Genomic DNA, 20962 nt, shown 5'->3' on the forward strand with positions numbered 1-20962 from the left:
GTGCGTGCGTGCGTGCGTGCGTGCGTGCGTGCGTGCGTGCGTGCGTGCGTGCGTGCGTGCGTGCGTGCGTGCGTGCGTGTGTGTGTCGCCTACCGTATTTTCTGGACTTCCAGCAACTACTTTTTTCCCCAAACTTTGAACCCTGCGGCTTTTAATTTGATGCCAATGAAAATACCGAATATGTCACAGTAGACCAATTTAAGTGTTCAAGTCTGCCCTCAAACTGAAAATTCATCACCTATGTGCAGTGGAATGCACATGCTGAGGTTTAAGCTGAGAGAGAGCGTGAGAGAGAAAAACACGCAAGTGTGTACGCATAGCGGTGCACGTGGCTGTGTGAAGGAGCGATCGAGAGCCAAAATAAGCATGTTGAGTTTAATGAGCAGAGTGTGCAAGATTTTTGCAGTGGGACCCCGGTCTAAGTTCATCTGCAAATTTTCCCTATGTGACAACAAGGGTCAGAGAAAGGTTCTGGGATGCTGTGATAATAAGGTCCGAAACAGGTCGGGTTGACAAGCTTCGATATTAAACTGGTTCAATATTTACGACCAAATACCATTGTGTGTCGGAAAAGCCGATGAATCATGATGGCTTGAACGCCATGGTGCAAATCCCCTCATCACGGCAGTGAATCAAGAAGATGTGAATGTTTTTTTCTTTCTTTTCCAGGACAGTGAACTTCTGACATTTAACATCTCAGCCCATCACTCGTGGTGGAGCGAACACGGGCCAGGCTGTGTGAGGAGAGAAATGCCACAAGCTGAAGGGGTCCACACCACTGAAAGCAGCTCGTACATCACTGTCATGGGCTGCCTCATGGACTACCAGTACATCGAGGTCATGCACAGTGGAACACAGATCCTGACTGCTGTGAGTATCAGTCCGCGCTTCCACAGTCATATGTTACATGCCTGCATTTGGGCCAAACACCTCCTGTGAACGATTTGCTGAATGTAAAATTTGTGAAGTTCCGGATCGCTCCGCAATGAAGTGGATCCCACAAACGTAGACACGTGTAAAGATTAACAAAGAGTTGTATTACAGAAAACGCAATACCGACAAAGTACAACAAAGGTCACAAAAGTGCCAGGATAACTCGAGATAAACACAAATCACTTGCAAAAGGGAAGGAGGAATAAATAACAAACAAAAGAACACGTCATAAAAAGCCAAGGAAATCCAATTACGAGAAATTAAAAACAAAGTGACAAAAACAATAACCATGCCGAGAATACAAAAGTAGAGCGCTGTGGAACAAGGTCGAGGTCAAGAACATCTAGATAATTGAACATTTGGAACATGAGTCGTGAGCAAGGCAAATTATCCAACAGCATGTTGTCGGCGAGGCAGAGCTTATAAAGACAGATGATTGTCACGTGTGACAGGTGCATTCTGGAGGGAACGCCCTCCGAACCACCTGGAAACTGAAACACAGACAAAGCATGACAATATTTTTTCACAAATCTATACTATTGGTCAGTCCGCTGGTTTAGGTGTCACTTTTTATGTTTGTTGAAAATGGCTTGCTCTCGTTGACGATGGAATGTTAATGGCTGAACCGACATGCCGTAGGGTTCTCCTGAAAAGTGATACGTATGTGCAGGGCCGCCTTTACCTACTCATAGGCCCGAGCTAAGAATTAAAGATATAATCTAAACCTTGTGGATTAAAAGAGATCTGATGTCATGGCAGGAATGATGAAAGTCAGGAGCGTTCCTGTGACTGGACTGTTCATAGTCTCAATGATTTAACTTTGTTCTCTGTCAGTTCGGCTGACCTCGAAAACCTAAATATTCATTGATGTTCTCTGTACCAACAAGAGTGCAACCGGAGAATTTTTAAGGCACACAGATATCTTGTAAACCACCATCTCACTGAAGGGTGAACATTTCCAACGATTGGTGAAGGTAGAAAAAAGTCGTGTTTGCGTCAGGGTTCATTAACGGTCGCGATTGTCTGCTAAACGGTTGTCAGACGTGCAGCAGATGTTCACCAGTACTTTTCGTGTCGCAAGGGAATTCGCTAAAACTGTTGGCGAACGTTTTGCAAACATTTGCAACATTGAATCAACCCTGACACGAATGCAACAGTCACTGCCTTCGAAAACACTTGCAATTGTTTGAAAGGGCTGTAAAGTATGCAAAAACTGCATCACAGTTTTTGGTCTCTTAAGATACTTTGAGAAATAATTCATCTCCCATTTTTCCCCAATGACATCGCAGATTATGAATGCATGCTGGACACAGCGTCTCCTGTGCAAAGTTGAAGGTATTAAAATGCAAAAGCAGACAACTTGTGATGGCCTGTTCTTCGTTGGGAGCACTGCACACATCTCCCAAAACGATTGTATATCACTGGTGTGGGTGGTGCAGGCTCAGCACGACAACAAGCGTGTGCCGAATGATTTTGAAGCTGGTATGTGAAGGTAAATTACAGTATCTGCATAATGCTGCTTTAAACATTTCTCCTTTCTCCTTCGGGGTTGAAATGCGTAGCAGCCAGCCAAGCAGAGCTCAAGCGAGGAATGAAAGAGAAAAGGGTGGGGGGGGGTGGCGGAGGCATGGACTTTTGTCTTGGCAAAGGGCCTTTTGAACGTTTCTATGAAATATTTAGTTGGGGCTCAAAGGATGGTCGTTTGTGTCATTTCCATGAAATATTAATCTGCTGGTCGTAATCACCGTCTTCTGAGATTCATTGAGTTCGTCAAGATGCAGATGATGGCAGACGATCCTGAAGAGAGGCCGGTTTCACTTGGCACAGGTGGTCATCAAGTGTGGTCATCTCTTAAGTTTTAGGATCATAGGTTTGATCCCTTCAGTCCAAAGTCACCTGATATAGGCTCCAGCTCCCCCACCACCCTCATGAGAATCAGTGCTATAGAAAATGAGATGGCTGGATGGGAGTATTTTCCTCCACAATTCTTCAGCATCCAAATGTCCTCCAATATGTCTACTTTTATTGAGTGCCTTTTTGAATTCCGCTGTCATCCCTGTGACTCGTTTTCTTCTTGGTGTCATCAGTGGCATCTTTTTATTCTGCAGTCACTCTGGTCCTTTTTTTGTTCCTTTGCGTCATGTTCATTGTTAAATAAAACATGTGGACTAAAAGACATTTCATGGGAAGGAGAGAGAGGAATGTTCATGGCGGAACAGAGAGTCGGAAAAAAATATTGGGGACGTCAATTGTAGCTTTTATCTGCTGACGTCACTTCCATTTTAGAGTGACAGTTCTCTTTAAATGATGCACACAAACACACATCACATTCAATGAATGCATCACAGTAAATTCACAAATGATTCAATAACAGCCATCACAGGATTTTCCCAGCGATAGCTGATCATGCACATTTGTCATGTCGGTTTCACTCACTTATTCTATCACTTATTTCCTCTTTTACTCCTCGCCCCACCCAACAAAGTACATTATTACAGCATGTCGTCCTCTCTTAGTTTTCCCACCCGGATGTCAAACAGCTTGACCTACCCGTTTGTCAAAGAGGCACTTTCACACCACTCACCAGCCTCCTAAAGTTGGGGCAATCTGATGGCTCTCGAGATCTCTGCTCGCTCGTACAGTCAGGTCCATAAATATTTGGACATTGACACAATTTTCAGCATTCCAGCTCTGTGGAACACCACAATGTATTTGACATTAAATGAACTACATGTGCTCTCGCCGCTTTAATTTGAGGGTATTTGCAATCAAATCAGGTGAACGGTGTAAGAATTATAACAGTATTTGTATGTGGCTCCCACTTTGTAAGTAACCAAAAGTAATGGGAGTAATCAACAATCATGACTCAATCTTTGACTGTTTAATACTTGGCAGCAAACCCTTTGGAGTCGATTACACCCCGAAGTCTGGGATGCATCATCAACATCACCAGACACTGGATTTCATCCCTGGCAATGCTCTGATAGGCCTCTACTGCACCTGCTTGAAGTTGCTTTGGACATTTTCCATTCAGTTTTGTCAGCAGCAAGTAAAATGTCTGTTCAGTCGGATTCAGGCCATGTGATTGACTTGGCCAGTACATAACATTCCACTTCTTTGCCTTCAAAAATGCTATAGGCTTGGGGTTGTTGTTCATATGCACTGTGAAGCATCGTCCAATGACCTATGAAGCATTTGGCTTAAATAATATGCGCAGTTTATATTGCCCAAAGTACTTCAGAATTCATTTTGCCATCACATCCATATTAAATACAAGGAAAGCAGTTCCATACATGCCCATCTGACCATGGAACAGCTGTGCAGCCAGGCGTCCGCTTATTCTTGATCCCTGAAAACGTCGGAGGCACACATACAAACTGTCCTGATTCTTACACCATTCACATGATTTAGCTGTAAAATACCCTCAAGTTAAAGGTGACAGTCTGCATTAAGCACACCTTGTTCCAATTCATTGCGGTGGGGTTTAGAGCCAAAAAGAGGAGAATTGTCTCAATGTCCCAATATTTGTGGCCGTCATTTTTAGCACCGTTGATGTGAAACGATGTCAGTCAGATTGATGTCACAGTTACGTTTTTTTTTTTTTTTTTTTAATGGAAATGGGCGGTCTGGTGCGTTCTCCTCTTCTGTGGATTACGAAGGCATTATTCGGTATACTCCCATTTATTACCTACCAAACATTGTTTTTGTATGCCACAGCTGAAACGCTCCTTACAGTCTCATTCCAGTCCCAGTTAGAGTTTTGTGTTTGTGAAGTTGGACATAGCAGCACTCAGATTAACAGAGCATGACATATTTGCCACAAACCCTCAACTGAAACACATAACAGTAAAACACAGCCTAGTTCTTCACAATAAATTAATAAAACTAATAAAGTTGAATGTACTATCATCTTAATTACACCTTAAGGAATTCAAGATGTAATCTAATGATGGTTATACAAGAGCACCTTTGCCCATCGCCCCGTAAAATGCGGAATCATCCTTTAATTGGGAATTGAATGTTTTGGGGTTTTTTTGGTATTTGGGCAGTCAACCCTTTTTTTTTTTTTTTTTGGTTTTACCGCGACGCCGTGAGGAGTGTCCCTTCTTTCCATATCTGAAAGGTGGCAACCCTAAGAGCAGCTGCTTCCTGGTGCGATATAACACAATTGACATGTGATTTTATTAGTTGACTAATCGTGGCTATTGTTGGCGATTAGTCTACTTGCAAAATAATCGCTTGTGGCAGCCCGAATTGCCACCGCATTGTCACATGAGCCCAGGAAGGATTTCTGACTAAACATTGGTAGTAAGCAGTCAGCCCAAAGAAAGGAGAAGAAAAAAATTGACAAATATTTCTACAGCAGACCACTCTCTGAAACTTATGTCCTCGTACTACTCGTAAGCACATCACCGTCTGCCATTCTACCTCAAAAGCTGTTTTTGCTCAAATATTTCATTGTTAAGCTGTTTAGCAGGGAAATGGATTTTCTGCAGATTACATTTTCCTCAAACATTTGTTCTTTCTTCTGAGCGACTACACTGGAACATTTGTACGACAAACAAACAGCTTATGAAGTTTGGTAACTAAACTCTTTGCTCTACCTTTTCTTCATGTCCCCTGGTCGGAAGGGTCCACTGTTCCTATCTCGCCTTTCCCCCACTCGGACCTCATCTGAATTCTTTGAATGGTGCCGCATTTAAACACAAAGCCCTGCTTTGTTTGCTTGCCGCTTTCATTCATGCAGTACAGCCTCTTGTGTCTATAAAGTGTGTGTGTGTGGGGGGGGGGGTATTAGCATACCGTGCAGTTATTAGATGTGAAAGATGCAAATGAAGCAACGTGCATTTGTTTGTGTGTGTACGTGTGCGTGCCTTTGTGTGTGTGTGTGTGTGTGTGTGTGTGTCTGTGTGTGTGTGTGTGTGTGTGTGTGTGTGTGTGTGTGTGTGTGTGTGTGTGTGTGTGCTTTGCCAAGGGAGGGGGCTAGCAGAAAAAACAGGTGGATGTGTTCTCTGCAGACTATCGCATGGTGATTTATCATTAAACTCTCAGCTGCGCACACACACAAACATCTCTTTTTCGAGGGGGAGGCCTATGCCTCATTATTAGGCAGGGAGGGGGCCCTTTGTAATTAACCTAGAAGACATTTGCAAAACCCCCTCACATGCTCTCGCTTTGATCTCTTAACCGCCGTTGCTCTAGTTTACCTTGATCTTCATTCACAGCGCCATAATCAATAGTGGGCTGTTTGCTTGTAGACTGACACAGATTTCCATCCTTGCTAATACTTTGTGCATGTCACCCTAAAAAAAAACATTGTTTTTTGGAGCCATCATTATGCACTGCATGTAATTGATGTAATCTTCTAATCTTAAATTGTATATAGTTTGTTACTTTTTATCTTACTTATTTCTTAAAGTCTGTGTTCAGTTTGACCACCGCCATTTGTGAGGAATAGGGATTTGGCCAGCCCGCAAATAGCAAAAATCCATGTATAATTGACAGCCATTGTAATGCATAGCAACCAAAAAAACTGGGGGAAGAAAAAAAAATACTTGGGAAAACGATCTACAAGTATGCCAATCCGCAGGTACCGAAACACAAGTAGAAGGGGCACCACTGTAAAGTGAAAACAAGTTGGTCTTGTAAATTTAACACATCACAGACAACTGTAAACAACCCTGCCAAAAAAAATTATAACACAAGCCTTCAAAATTGAGAAAAATCGCGGCATTGTTCCTGCTCACAAATGCTGTGGATTTGACCACTGATAGCGCCTTGGACAACTGTCAGTCAAATACCATGACGTCAAGCCTCTTTCGTTTGCCGACACATCCCTACGTGTTTGTAGGGATGTGAAAACTGGATCCGCTTCAAGCCTTCCATGGCTGAAATATATCCCACGGGGTCGTCGAAGGGCTTTCCGCGAGCCGAATAGGTCTCCTTTTGGCTGACAGACGGGCAGCGGGCTCGTCCGCAGCGTCACCTCCTTGCTTGGTGTTGCTGGTGTCTGGGTCCATAAAACAGACACTTGCAAGGAAAGTCAACCATTTATTAAGGAGGATGCACACGTCATTCAACCTTGAAGAAATTGTAACTTGCATGCCAGATGGCCACAGATGCAAACAAAAGCACTCAAACTTTTATATGAGGGTGAGGGGCCTACTCATGCCAGACCAAGTGAATTGCGTCGCTGGTCCCCATTTTAGCCATGCCCATAGAATCAGGAAAACTGAAATGGTGCTAAATAGTTTCACACTGAAGCGCCAAAAGCAGGTTTTCTTTCGTAGTAATGGAGACACATCTTTTCTCGTGCACTCGGCCAGAGTCAGGATGGAACAGAAGCATTGATTTGTTGGATTATCTTAGTATACTCATCAAATTAACAATTCATGGCTTCAATACCCGATCGCTTAGTTTATTATCGAGACTTATGTACATCTGGTCAACATTGAAAATGTGCAGAGCCTTTTCTGGGTGCTGAAATTGGTTTGTGCCTTGTGGACATATTTTTATGATTGTGTGTGTGTGTGTGTGTGTGTGTGTGTGTGTGTGTGTGTGTGTGTGTGTGTGTGTGTGTGTGTGCGGTGAAAATTTGACATGGCATTCTGATCTGTTCTCTTCACCAGCTCTCATTAGTCTTTGCATACACACACTTAGCTATTTTTTTAACCTGCCTCAGCCTCTGGCCACACACACACACACACACACACACACACACACACACACACACACACACACACACACACACACACACTTTCTTTTTACCCCCTTGGGTTCTATTAGAATTACATCCTTTCCAACATCATCAATAGTAAATGAAGGAAGGCCCATTGGATGACATCGTGTTCGATGTTTTCCCATGTCCACATCCCGTAGTTTACTTGTTTGGTGTGTGCAGGTTTGTGCTGCAATGTGTGTTCTTGTGGCCCTCGTCACAGCTATTATCGCTGCTCACTCCGTGGAGAGAGAACATAGACCTGCGGGAAGGGTGTTTTAAATTGAGGGCCGACCGGCTGTGTGCTTTCTTCTATCAGTGTAAATTCATGATGTGGATGGAAGTTTCTGCATAAATCAGCACGTACCCTAAAACCTGCGTGTGACGGAAACACAAACAATTGGTTGTGGCTATCAACTTCTGCAGATTTTTTTGCCCTCTTCAGATTAGATTGTGACTGTGCAGATGTAACCCTGAAGCCTCTTCTCTCCAAATCATAAGCATTTGTAGGGTTAGATTAGTTCGAGTTACTTTGATGATGGACAGCACTAGCATGACAAACATTAGGTAATGTTGCACATACAGCACATTTGACAATAAAGTTGTACTTGATACTTGATAATAGGTCAGAGAAAATCATAGTTCTCGTGTCATGGTTTGGTGGTCATGGTGAACTAAAATCTCATTTTGCTGAATGTATTCAGTGGTGCTGTCAGCATCTCAAGTATTGACCAGAGCTGAGATGTAAATGATAAATAGTAAATCGGCTGTCACTTATATCGCACTTTTCTACCTTTGGCACTCAAAGCGCCGTAATACTTTGGTGTTGAATGAAGTATAGTATGGACCGATTCAGTTTTGCCTATTACACTGCAACATAAACACTTTTCACACAAGTTGTTGCAGGGTTTTAGCATTAGCTCAGGAACTATTACATTTGAAATGCATTGTTTTGACAATCTCGAAATTTTCCCCACGCGTGATTGTGAGCTCGAATCTTTGTCTGTGTGTGCCCTGCGATTGGCTGGCAACCGGTTCAGGGTGTCCCCCGCCTACTGCCCAAAGACAGCTGGGATAGGCTCCAGCACACCCTGGTGAGGAGAAGCGGCTCAGATAATGGAAGAATGGATGCTTTGACAACTGCTTCCATGCCCTTCTCTTTGGCATGCCAACTTCTGTGCATTTCGCTTTGGTACTTGTCAAACTGCCATACACTTTTCCCTGTGTGGTGTGCCAGTGTGAAAGGAAGGCAGAATGCCCGATGGGGCTTTAATTGGCATGCCAGAGCGCCAAATGATGGATGGAAGACAGAGTGAAGACGTGCTGTCTCCGTCTCCATCTCTCGAAGGCTCTGTTTCACAGGCAATGACAGCCATCTGCCACTTTGAGGGCTCTTTTCCGTGCGCATACAGTAAATTAATAGCTGCAGTCACTTGTGGGCTGTCTGGTAAGTTTCCATGTGCAAGCACTAACTGTACAGTTGTGTACACACTGGAAACTCCCTCAACGCATGGAAGACTCAAGATCTGTTATGGGTTCATCCTGCCATCATTTCAAAGAACATTTTTCACATTCTGTTGATCACCGTTAACTTGAAATGTTTTTTCTGAGTAGAACCTCGATTGCATCTTCCTATCGGATAGCCCACTGGCTTGGCCGCTTTAGAGTGCTTGGTTGCCTTCCTTCTGTGCATGGGAGTCGCACAGAAAACGTGGAGGGCAGTTCTGTCTCGTCGGACTAAACCCAACGACAACCCGGTGGAGAAAAATTTAAAATATATTGTCTTTCAGTCTGTATAACTCCAGTGGGTGGCTCCGTTTCCTCTTGTGTTCGTCCAATTGTCATTATCTCCATTAGCTCAAACAAAAAAACATTCAAAACAAAGCCAGGCTGATTTGTTTCTTCTTTCAACACTCCATGTATTGATTAGGTACTCATTTACGTAATCACTGTCACTGTTATTTGATTATCTATTGACCAGCAGAAAGCGCACGAAAATGAGGTGCACATCTTCACGTTCGAGGCGCTTAAATTTGTACACTGTGCGTGGATTCTTTCACAAATGTATGAATGATCACTTCTTGACATCACCGAGTAAACCGTTGCTCCTTTTGTGATATTTGCATTGCGTGGTTGGAAGGTGCCGTTGTCTAACCTGTCTTGTCTGCTTATGTGTTCACAGCTCCTGGGCTTTGTGTACGCCTGTTATGTTGTCAGCGCCATGACAGACGAGGAGGACAGTTGTGAGTAGTCAGACCCCCTGACCCACTATGCTCTCCACTTTCCTTTCTCCCTCTTTTCCCAAACCCTGTCCCTGCTGGGTTCACTTTCTCTCTCCGCGCTCACCCAGACGAGCCACGCCTTCACACCTCGTTGGGTCTGTCCTCCATGTTTGATGCTCTTCTTCCTTGCTGCCGTCCTCCGTTCTGCCTATGATGTACTCTGTATTTTTTTTTTCTCTCACTTGTGTGGCCTTTGTCAATCGAGCTGCCTCTGGTATTTTGGATTTCTACTGTCTTTGTTATTAATTTGTTATATTGTTTATTGCACAAATTATTTTTGCTCCATACTCAGCACTTTGTATACAGCGATGGTTGCTTTAAAGTGCTCTATAAATACCGTTCAGTCGACTGCTGATAAAAGCAGCAGGTTGAATTCGTATGTCTTTCAGCCAATCTGATTATCTGCTCATGTTCAGCCAAATAATTCAGGAATCATTGGATAGTGCTTCACAGTGCAAATTGACAATGACCTGAAGCATACTGCAAAAGCAACTAAAGTGTTTTTGAAAGCAAAGAAGTAAAATGTTTTGCAATGGCCAAGTCAATCATCTGACCTGAATCCAATTGAGCATGCATTTCGCTTGCTGAAGACAAAACTGAAGTACAAATTCACCAAGCAAAAAAACAAGCGGGAAGTGAAGACAGTTGCAGCAGAATTCTGGCAGGGCATCTTCGGGGATGAGATTCAGCATCAGTTGATGTCTTTGATATGATCCAGACTGCAAAGGATTTGCAACCAAGTATCAAAAAGTCAACGATTTGAGGTGGTTCATTTGTCTTTTTAGTTTTGGTCCCTTAAAAAGTGAAAGGCACATATACAAATCCTTGTCATTCCTACACCGTTCACCTGATTTGGACGTCTGCAGTTCAAGCACATCTTGCTGGCTTCATTTAAAATCCACCGTGGTGATGTTTAGAGCCGAAAAGAATTGTTTGAATGTTCCAATATTTATGGACCTGACTGAAGCAGCAAGTCAAATATGACCAACGCGCCATTGTGTGAATTGACCTTGACTGTCCCTGTGCAAGGAAAGGGTGAAAAAAACGACTGTGGGGAAAAAGCAGCAGAGCTGGTGAAATGAGTCACAAGAAAAGACTGAGAAACCAGAGAGGGACACTTGTGTTGAATGACACAGCTGCTGTTGTTACGTAATAGGCAGCGGGTCAAAGGCCGGGTCAAAGGCCATCTTTGGGGTTAGCCAATCAGAGCAGGAAGAATTTGATCAAAGGGTCATAAATATCTGATTAGCGGTAAGTCGGGACGAATAGCTTTGTCTTTCTAGTTTTAGCCACTACTTCATGAAGGCTTTGGCAGAATGGTTCCGTGAGGATTAGCTGAGATTGTACAACGTTTCGCTGATGGTTGGGGTTTGGAGGGTGTACTGTACCATATTTCTTGGAAGACCGAGGAAACGGCTCCTGGCTGGAATCATGTCGGACGCTTTTGTCGAACACCCAAAAGTCCGATGTGATTTTTAAACACACAACACAAGCTAATTGCATGTTCACCCAGAAGTCTCTTGTAATTTTGTGCGGTCATGTATGTTCCTGTAGAATAGCTCACATGTCTTTAACTTGCGCGGTCACATTCCAGAGATCCACTGGCTATGAGCAGTTCACATTTTAGCCAACTGATTCCCCCCTGGCCCCCATGCTTTGAACGGTACCATTTAAACACCACACACTCCCAAATCAAGCCTCGAGCGCCGTGTCCTCTCGACCAAAATCTAAAGTTGCTCTCTACTCATGTTGACATGACAACTGTTTTGCTAAAAACAGAACTGTTCATCCTTAATGCAGGTCTACTTTGTGTAAGCGGTGGTTATGCATTGAGCCAGCAACGCTTATGGATGCTGCTGTACGTTGTAATTGCAGTACCCACATCGTGATATCTGCACTTGTTTAATGGCGACTGCTCGCTGGATATAATTAACATCTTGTTGCTCTGTGATCCAGACTGAACTGCAGTAAATTGCAGCTACATCATTCCCAACTGTCAGCCCTTTGTTATTATAATCTGCTCCATGTCAGCGCGCATGTGCAAACACACACACACACACACACACACACACACACACACACACACACACACACAAGCACTCTTCCTCTCACACACACAACCAGAAAAGGTGCTCTCATTTTCCATTCTCATTTGATGTGTAGATTAAAGAGCTTCTCAACAGTGAGCTCCCTTTCTGCCTCAGCATTTCTTTTTCTCTTTACGTCCCCCTTCTCTGATGACTTTCATGGTTTTTCTTTTTATGCTTCCCTGCTGGCAGTAGCTATGGAGACATTCTCTTTGTTGCCTGTCTGCTTGTAGGTAGTGTACAGAATAAAGGGAGATTTTTTTCCCCACATTGTGACAAACTTTTACATGGCTGTGAGGATGTGGCTGGTTATGCATTTGGGGCTCAAAAGTAGGGCTGGGCATAAGAGTTAATTAATCAACTGTTGGGGTGAAACAAGTCCATGAGTAATTTGAGTACCTTCATTAAACATACATGGCAATTTTCCGCGGATCCGTGGAAATCCGCCGTTTTATTTCTTAAATTGATCATTTTTGTGAATCGTCTAAATCCGTTGAGAAAAATTTAGGGGCGGTCAGATACCTTATCGTCGAGTTTTCACGAGCTCTCCCGAACAGTCTCTCCGTTTTCCGTTTGTAAACAGCCCTGCGATTGGACGTGTATGAAAGCTTCAACTAATCAGATCACTGAAGGCGTGATATTTGCATTGCGTGGTTGGAAGGTGCCGTTGTCTAACCTGTCTTGTCTGCTTATGTGTTCACAGCTCCTGGGCTTTGTGTACGCCTGTTATGTTGTCAGCGCCATGACAGACGAGGAGGACAGTTGTGAGTAGTCAGACCCCCTGACCCACTATGCTCTCCACTTTCCTTTCTCCCTCTTTTCCCAAACCCTGTCCCTGCTGGGTTCACTTTCTCTCTCCGCGCTCACCCAGACGAGCCACGCCTTCACACCTCGTTGGGTCTGTCCTCCATGTTTGATGCTCTTCTTCCTTGCTGCCGTCCTCCGTTCTGCCTATGATGTACTCTGTATTTTTTTTTCTCTCACTTGTGTGGCCTTTGTCAATCGAGCTGCCTCTGGTATTTGGATTTCTACTGTCTTTGTTATTAATTTGTTATATTGTTTATTGCACAAATTATTTTTGCTCCATACTCAGCACTTTGTATACAGCGATGGTTGCTTTAAAGTGCTCTATAAATACCGTTCAGTCGACTGCTGATAAAAGCAGCAGGTTGAATTCGTATGTCTTTCAGCCAATCTGATTATCTGCTCATGTTCAGCCAAATAATTCAGGAATCATTGGATAGTGCTTCACAGTGCAAATTGACAATGACCTGAAGCATACTGCAAAAGCAACTAAAGTGTTTTTGAAAGCAAAGAAGTAAAATGTTTTGCAATGGCCAAGTCAATCATCTGACCTGAATCCAATTGAGCATGCATTTCGCTTGCTGAAGACAAAACTGAAGTACAAATTCACCAAGCAAAAAAACAAGCGGGAAGTGAAGACAGTTGCAGCAGAATTCTGGCAGGGCATCTTCGGGGATGAGATTCAGCATCAGTTGATGTCTTTGATATGATCCAGACTGCAAAGGATTTGCAACCAAGTATCAAAAAGTCAACGATTTGAGGTGGTTCATTTGTCTTTTTAGTTTTGGTCCCTTAAAAAGTGAAAGGCACATATACAAATCCTTGTCATTCCTACACCGTTCACCTGATTTGGACGTCTGCAGTTCAAGCACATCTTGCTGGCTTCATTTAAAATCCACCGTGGTGATGTTTAGAGCCGAAAAGAATTGTTTGAATGTTCCAATATTTATGGACCTGACTGAAGCAGCAAGTCAAATATGACCAACGCGCCATTGTGTGAATTGACCTTGACTGTCCCTGTGCAAGGAAAGGGTGAAAAAAACGACTGTGGGGAAAAAGCAGCAGAGCTGGTGAAATGAGTCACAAGAAAAGACTGAGAAACCAGAGAGGGACACTTGTGTTGAATGACACAGCTGCTGTTGTTACGTAATAGGCAGCGGGTCAAAGGCCGGGTCAAAGGCCATCTTTGGGGTTAGCCAATCAGAGCAGGAAGAATTTGATCAAAGGGTCATAAATATCTGATTAGCGGTAAGTCGGGACGAATAGCTTTGTCTTTCTAGTTTTAGCCACTACTTCATGAAGGCTTTGGCAGAATGGTTCCGTGAGGATTAGCTGAGATTGTACAACGTTTCGCTGATGGTTGGGGTTTGGAGGGTGTACTGTACCATATTTCTTGGAAGACCGAGGAAACGGCTCCTGGCTGGAATCATGTCGGACGCTTTTGTCGAACACCCAAAAGTCCGATGTGATTTTTAAACACACAACACAAGCTAATTGCATGTTCACCCAGAAGTCTCTTGTAATTTTGTGCGGTCATGTATGTTCCTGTAGAATAGCTCACATGTCTTTAACTTGCGCGGTCACATTCCAGAGATCCACTGGCTATGAGCAGTTAACATTTTAGCCAACTGATTCCCCCCTGGCCCCCATGCTTTGAACGGTACCATTTAAACACCACACCCGCCCAAATCAAGCCTCGAGCGCCGAGTAGCCAACTGATTCCCCCCTGGCCCCCATGCTTTGAACGGTACCATTTAAACACCACACACTCCCAAATCAAGCCTCGAGCGCCGTGTCCTCTCGACCAAAATCTAAAGTTGCTCTCTACTCATGTTGACATGACAACTGTTTTGCTAAAAACAGAACTGTTCATCCTTAATGCAGGTCTACTTTGTGTAAGCGGTGGTTATGCATTGAGCCAGCAACGCTTATGGATGCTGCTGTACGTTGTAATTGCAGTACCCACATCGTGATATCTGCACTTGTTTAATGGCGACTGCTCGCTGGATATAATTAACATCTTGTTGCTCTGTGATCCAGACTGAACTGCAGTAAATTGCAGCTACATCATTCCCAACTGTCAGCCCTTTGTTATTATAATCTGCTCCATGTCAGCGCGCATGTGCAAACACACACACACACACACACACACACACACACACAAGCACTCTTCCTCTCACACACACAACCAGAAAAGGTGCTCTCATTTTCCATTCTCATTTGATGTGTAGATTAAAGCGCTTCTCAACAGTGAGCTCCCTTTCTGCCTCAGCATTTCTTTTTCTCTTTACGTCCCCCTTCTCTGATGACTTTCATGGTTTTTCTTTTTATGCTTCCCTGCTGGCAGTAGCTATGGAGACATTCTCTTTGTTGCCTGTCTGCTTGTAGGTAGTGTACAGAATAAAGGGAGATTTTTTTCCCCACATTGTGACAAACTTTTACATGGCTGTGAGGATGTGGCTGGTTATGCATTTGGGGCTCAAAAGTAGGGCTGGGCATAAGAGTTAATTAATCAACTGTTGGGGTGAAACAAGTCCATGAGTAATTTGAGTACCTTCATTAAACATACATGGCAATTTTCCGCGGATCCGTGGAAATCCGCCGTTTTATTTCTTAAATTGATCATTTTTGTGAATCGTCTAAATCCGTTGAGAAAAATTTAGGGGCGGTCAGATACCTTATCGTCGAGTTTTCACGAGCTCTCCCGAACAGTCTCTCTGTTTTCCGTTTGTAAACAGCCCTGCGATTGGACGTGTATGAAAGCTTCAACTAATCAGATCACTGAAGGCATTATTTGTTGCGGGAGTCTTAGCTCGATTATATACGGCCCAGCGATTGGTTAACTACAAGCGATTGGACCAATCAAATTGCATGTAACATATTGTTTTACCTGATTCATGGCGGCCTCTTCGTCTCGCAAATTCATTGTTCTCGGATCGTTTTGAGCGGAATTATGAAATTTTTGACGAAAGATCAGGAGTCTTCAATCCTAGAAATTGACTCAAACGTCAAGAATAAATTCCGATGGGACTGGCTTGACAGAAAACTCACTTTTGCCACGTATGATTAAAAAAAAAAAAAAAATTTTGAATAATTCTCGAGCCATTTTTTTGCCTCAAGTTCCCTCTTAGCTACGTGTACAATGTCAGGAAGACTTAGTCAAGCTAAATACACCAACAATTTTTCATACAACCCATGACAGTAACATGGTGCCAATGCGGTGAGAAGGCTCACTTCAAAATAAAACTTGGCTTACCACACAGTGTACATATGGACATAAATGCCTTGGTACAATTTCATTTTGAAGTTGTTCCCCGCAGAGTGTCGCGGCTTGATGGCTGACTTAACTTGTCTCCCAGACTAGTGACTGTGGCCGGGGCAGTTGTATTGCCATTACAAACTGTTGGTACCGATGTCAACCACATAACGTCATCCTGAAATTGAGTTCACTCACTAATTAAGGCTGCAAAAAGATATGCTGACATTGTTATCCAGCGTCTCTTGCCAGCATTTAGCGGCGGCTCCAGTGTTAGCAGCTAACAGCGTCAGCATCTTGCCGCTAAACGAGTGCCCCATGTAGACTGATGAGAGCCGTCGGATTACTTTCCAAAGCAGATTAATAGACCAAAATGGCTGCCCATTTTTATGCCGACAGCCTGACACAGTTGCCGTTCCTACTGTTCATTTTTTTAACAAACCAGACTTACTCAAATGTGCTGTTTAAGATGTCACTTTGTCTCATAGACCAAAATCTGTGGGGAGTGTCTTGTCTTTGTCTAAAATCTCTCTAATGTTGCTCTTTCTATTAGAGGTGTCAAAATTGATCAAGAACAACAACTATTGTTATAATTGTCAGAGCTATTGTTTGTCATGGAATTGTAAAAATCCTGTGTTGTCGGCCTCTCAACAGTAATTATTCTCTAAATTGTGTAGTCCTTCATCAAAGCAGAATGATTGTTTTTCACGTTTTGTCAAAATGAGACATTTGCAAAAATCGGCTTTTATTTGAAAAGCAATGACCAAACCAGAAACGGAACCATTTTCAAACAAGTTGGTGATTGCATCATCGATCCTCCTTGTGCGATATTGATTAGTTGGTTTTTTTTCCCAATCACTAAACATGACCAAATATTAAACATTCCCTAGTAAACAACCATAATTGGTTAATAAACTGTCATCTGGGTGAAAATGGTTTTGTTATACATTCTAATGAACAGTACAGTTCAATCAGATCATTCGATTAATCAATGGAATAATCGCTAGAATATCAAGCCTTCCATTATCTGAACTGCTTATCCTCCTGAAGGTCGCAGGCGCGCTGGAGCCTATCCCACCTGTCTTTGGGCAGTTCATTTTATGACCACACTCGTAACTTAAAACACTCACACCATCTTTTCCCATTGAAAGGAATAGAAACACTACTAATCCGTTACAGCTTCCTCAGAAAGCCCAACAAAAAGTTTTGTAATATGGGTAAAACGGCACCATATTTACTTTATAAAACATAACCGCATCATGATTCAGTCATTGCGATTCCTTCTGGCTTGTGCAACTGAACCACTCGGAAGCAAGACTATACAGTCATGAAGGCACAAACAAAGAAGTCTTTTGACAATTACTGCATGTGACGAGCAAGCTGCAGTCATGTATTTCTGAGACGTTAAAATATGCCCATGAGTATTGTTATCTCCTCTGTCTATGTGTTTGTGTTTGAGCCCCTGTTGCTTAAGCCTGGTACAAGCATAAAGATTTTACGAAATTAAAAATCACGCAATGAACAATGTTGGTTGGTTTGTGTATGATTTAATCCAGTCCTCCAAGGCAGAGCTCTCGTGTAATCATTGCCCATTTGATTGTCTTTGCACGTGCTCAGCCGACCTTAAAGGGTTATAACACTGTAAATGTTGATGCTATTCGTTTGCCTTTCAATTGTGTTTTGCATCATTTGTTTGCATTAAGCTAGCAGAAGGCAAAGTTGTGTATTTTATTTTTTTCAACAAACAATGTGTAATTCCCCTTGTTTAATGTTTACTTGGACGTTAAACCTCAGCTGGCAGTGGCAAAAACAGTTTGACGCCTCTCTTTCAAAGAACTGTTTTTTAGCTGCCAACCTGCTACTTATTGTGAAGTGAGTTGAGTTCACAGCCCAAACAGCACTGGCAAGTCAAAACAAAAAATTGGCTCAAAGGCATCTTGCATTTCAAACAACTCATTAGTTGGGTCACTCTTATCTCAAGACACTAATGTACTAGCGGTGCGTGTGCGCACGCCTGTGTGTGCTAAGTGCGGCTGACACCATGTTTGTGTACCATGTGAATCTTAACGCACTTATCGGTGGCTCGCAGACACACCGTCAGCACGAGTGGTGGGGAAAATCCTCTTTGGAAAGTAGGTCAGAGAGAGTTGTGCCGCGGAGCGGTGGGATATGCTCACTTTAGCATGTCTGCTAATTATATTTGCCGCCCTATGTGCTGAGTCACGTCCCAGAAAATCCTTTGTGAAACTGGATGGCTTGGTGGGTGGTTATAAAGCAGGTGGACGGTTGTCCGCAGGTCATAAAGGGGCCAAAAATATATCACTTGTTTTAATTGTGTAATTCTTTCTTTTATGCTTGGTGTGACAGTATAATATATAAATGATATAAGTATTTTCACAAAACTGTTGTATCTCCCGCTTGAAACATTGTGCTATCTTGAGCAGCCTATCAACTCATTGCAATTTCCCTGCAACATCTTGTCACGTCTCGCAGTACTCCCTGCCTGTGTTTCGTGTCGCCATCATCCTGCCAGTATGTCTCACACACAGTCACTCACTCACATGGTTGGGTTACAGCTCGCTGTCATGATTCGATATAGGCCATTTCATTTTGAGCCACAATGTTTAACAGCAGTGGTCCCCATCCAGTCCCCATGACTCTTGGTTCTGGGATACACAGATACTGTACATATGTACTTCCCTCTCCATACTTGTCATCTGGAGAGGGAAGTTTTGAAGTTTGGCAGTGCTGCCCCTCAAGTTATGAACTTAATTGGTCCCATGAACCCATTTGTAACCTGAAAGCTTAAATCGAGGTAATGTTTCCCATTAAAACACTCACTCACTCAAGGCCTGCTGTCTGCCACAGCTCACTTCCATACACTCACACAGACTCACGGATGTCGCGTGTCACCCCAACCAAAAAGACACAAACACATTACCTCCCACCTAACAGCAGTATGTGGACTCGTGAACAATTTTGGGGCAAGTAGTTGCAGTTTAAAAAGATCATTAAATACATAAGATGGCTACCGAGGCAAGGCACAGAGTGGGGAGAAGAAGGGCCATCACAGTAGGCTGTCAGCCACAGGAGCCACGAGCAGCTTGAAGCCGCGGAGACAGAGCTGCCCTAGGAGCTCCCGGACATAAGCTGCCGGAGGAGTCAGGACCACCGGCAAAAGACCGAGGCCAAGCTTGCAGGAGGCGTAAAACCACACTATCATGGATGTTTCACCTGTTGGAAATGGTTCTGGAACACACCCTTGCATTAAATAGAGGTTCTTCACTGGTTGCACGGCAAAAAAAAAAAAAAAAGAGTGTACGAACTCAAAGGCTTTCTGACTTCTGAGTTTCCATTTAATTTCAATCACGTCACTGTTATCCTCACTGTTTTGTTCAAGCAGGCTTCAAAGAGAGTGTCAGAGTTAGACAAACAAGCAGAAATCTGTGAGTGTGTGATGACGAGATAAACGTGAGTCACAGAGGAACGGGCCGGGCCACTCTTGTAGCCCCCTGTAGCCACTGACCCTCATCCTTCCAACCTATCAGTATTCAGCAGATCACTGCCTCCGCTTATCAGAATGGACTCGATCAGGCCTGACTGTAGTTTCCGTGACGGTCATGTGTCTGTTAACCCCACATTTTAGCTGAGAGAACGGAAGCGGCTGTTTGACTTGTGCTTTGATAAATCACGTTGTCATCAGCATCAGTTGATCTTTCCATTTGGTGTTTGCGTGGGCCTTGACACAAAGCTGTTTTATATGCGCCCCTTTCACGTAATCTCTCTGGTCTCCCGTCAGTCAAAGCGCACAGCGTGACCCACGCCATCCCATCACACTCCCTCCCTCTCTCTCAGCCTTTGTACCTCAGCAACATCACAGAGGCTTTTCCTTCGTCTCCAAAATGTCTCACAGCAGCAATTTTCTTGCCCTCCGGACATAACCGCCGCCCGTTCAACGGCACCTCACCTCTAGTCTGACCTCCTAAGCGAGGAAATAAACCGAGCGGCTTGTGCGTGCGCCATGCGGCCGAAGGTCACCTCTGTGCATGAGCGATAAAAATGCAGAGGCAGTTTTGACAGCTGGACGGCTTCCACCTGTTTCCGTGATCCCTCGGGCTAAGAGCAAATGCTCAGATGAAAGGAAAAGTGATGTGTTTCTATTCTTTTTTTTTTTAGGGTGTGTGCGTGCGCGTGTGTGTGTGTGTGTGTGTGTGTGTGTGTGTGTCGGTACTACTAAAAATATATACAGTGGTGGGTTGAAATAAAATCTTGTTTTCCCATTTAAATTAATAGAAATAAAATTGCTTTCAATGTTTGTGGTGTTCTTTTAACAAAGATAATTGTGCTCTGGAATATTGTGCTTTATGAAAACATGTAGAAGTACTGTAATTAAATAGAAGGTTAAGAATTCAACACTGCAGTATGAATAATTCATTGCTGCCCCTTCTGGTGTGTGCGACTTGGCCACTGGGGGCAGTATAACAGACATACAGACACAAACAAGGAAGTGTTTCACAACTCCAAGTGACTTTGTGGGGTTTTTTTTGCTAGCGAATCAAGAAAATATACCTGGAGTATGTTAACGTGTGTTTCTCCACCATTTGCTTCTAAAACCGGAACTACTAACACGAACCATTGGCATGTCTGGCACTTCACATTGTTTGTTCGCTTGACAATCCAAAGGCAACATTATTTGTGTGAAAGGTTTTGTTTTATGTTTCGTGTGACAGTAAAAAGCAGCTAGCAGTGCCATTAAATATCTTGAAGGTTTTTTGTTGTTGTTGTTTTTTTTTTTCAAAAATTGTTGTAAAGTACGTTCAGTTGAGTTCACTGCCTCCGTGTACACCACTCCGATCTCAAATTTCACCTTGCATGGCAAAGC

General features: G+C 43.4%; 1 protein-coding gene across 1 annotated transcript in view; it reads left to right on the forward strand.

Annotated features, from left to right (window-relative positions):
• The window catches only part of nkain4 (sodium/potassium transporting ATPase interacting 4), a 53969-nt gene that overhangs the window by 29092 nt on the left and 3915 nt on the right, over positions 1–20962 (forward strand). Inside the window, exons 4-5 of the mRNA XM_019868508.1 lie at positions 670–870; positions 9834–9894. Coding sequence (XP_019724067.1) covers positions 670–870; positions 9834–9894 — 262 coding nt within the window. The remainder of the gene's footprint in view (positions 1–669; positions 871–9833; positions 9895–20962) is intronic.

The sequence above is a fragment of the Hippocampus comes genome, unplaced genomic scaffold, assembly GCF_001891065.2.
Source record: "Hippocampus comes isolate QL1 unplaced genomic scaffold, H_comes_QL1_v1.1 scaffold41, whole genome shotgun sequence".
NCBI classification, from domain to species: domain Eukaryota; kingdom Metazoa; phylum Chordata; class Actinopteri; order Syngnathiformes; family Syngnathidae; genus Hippocampus; species Hippocampus comes.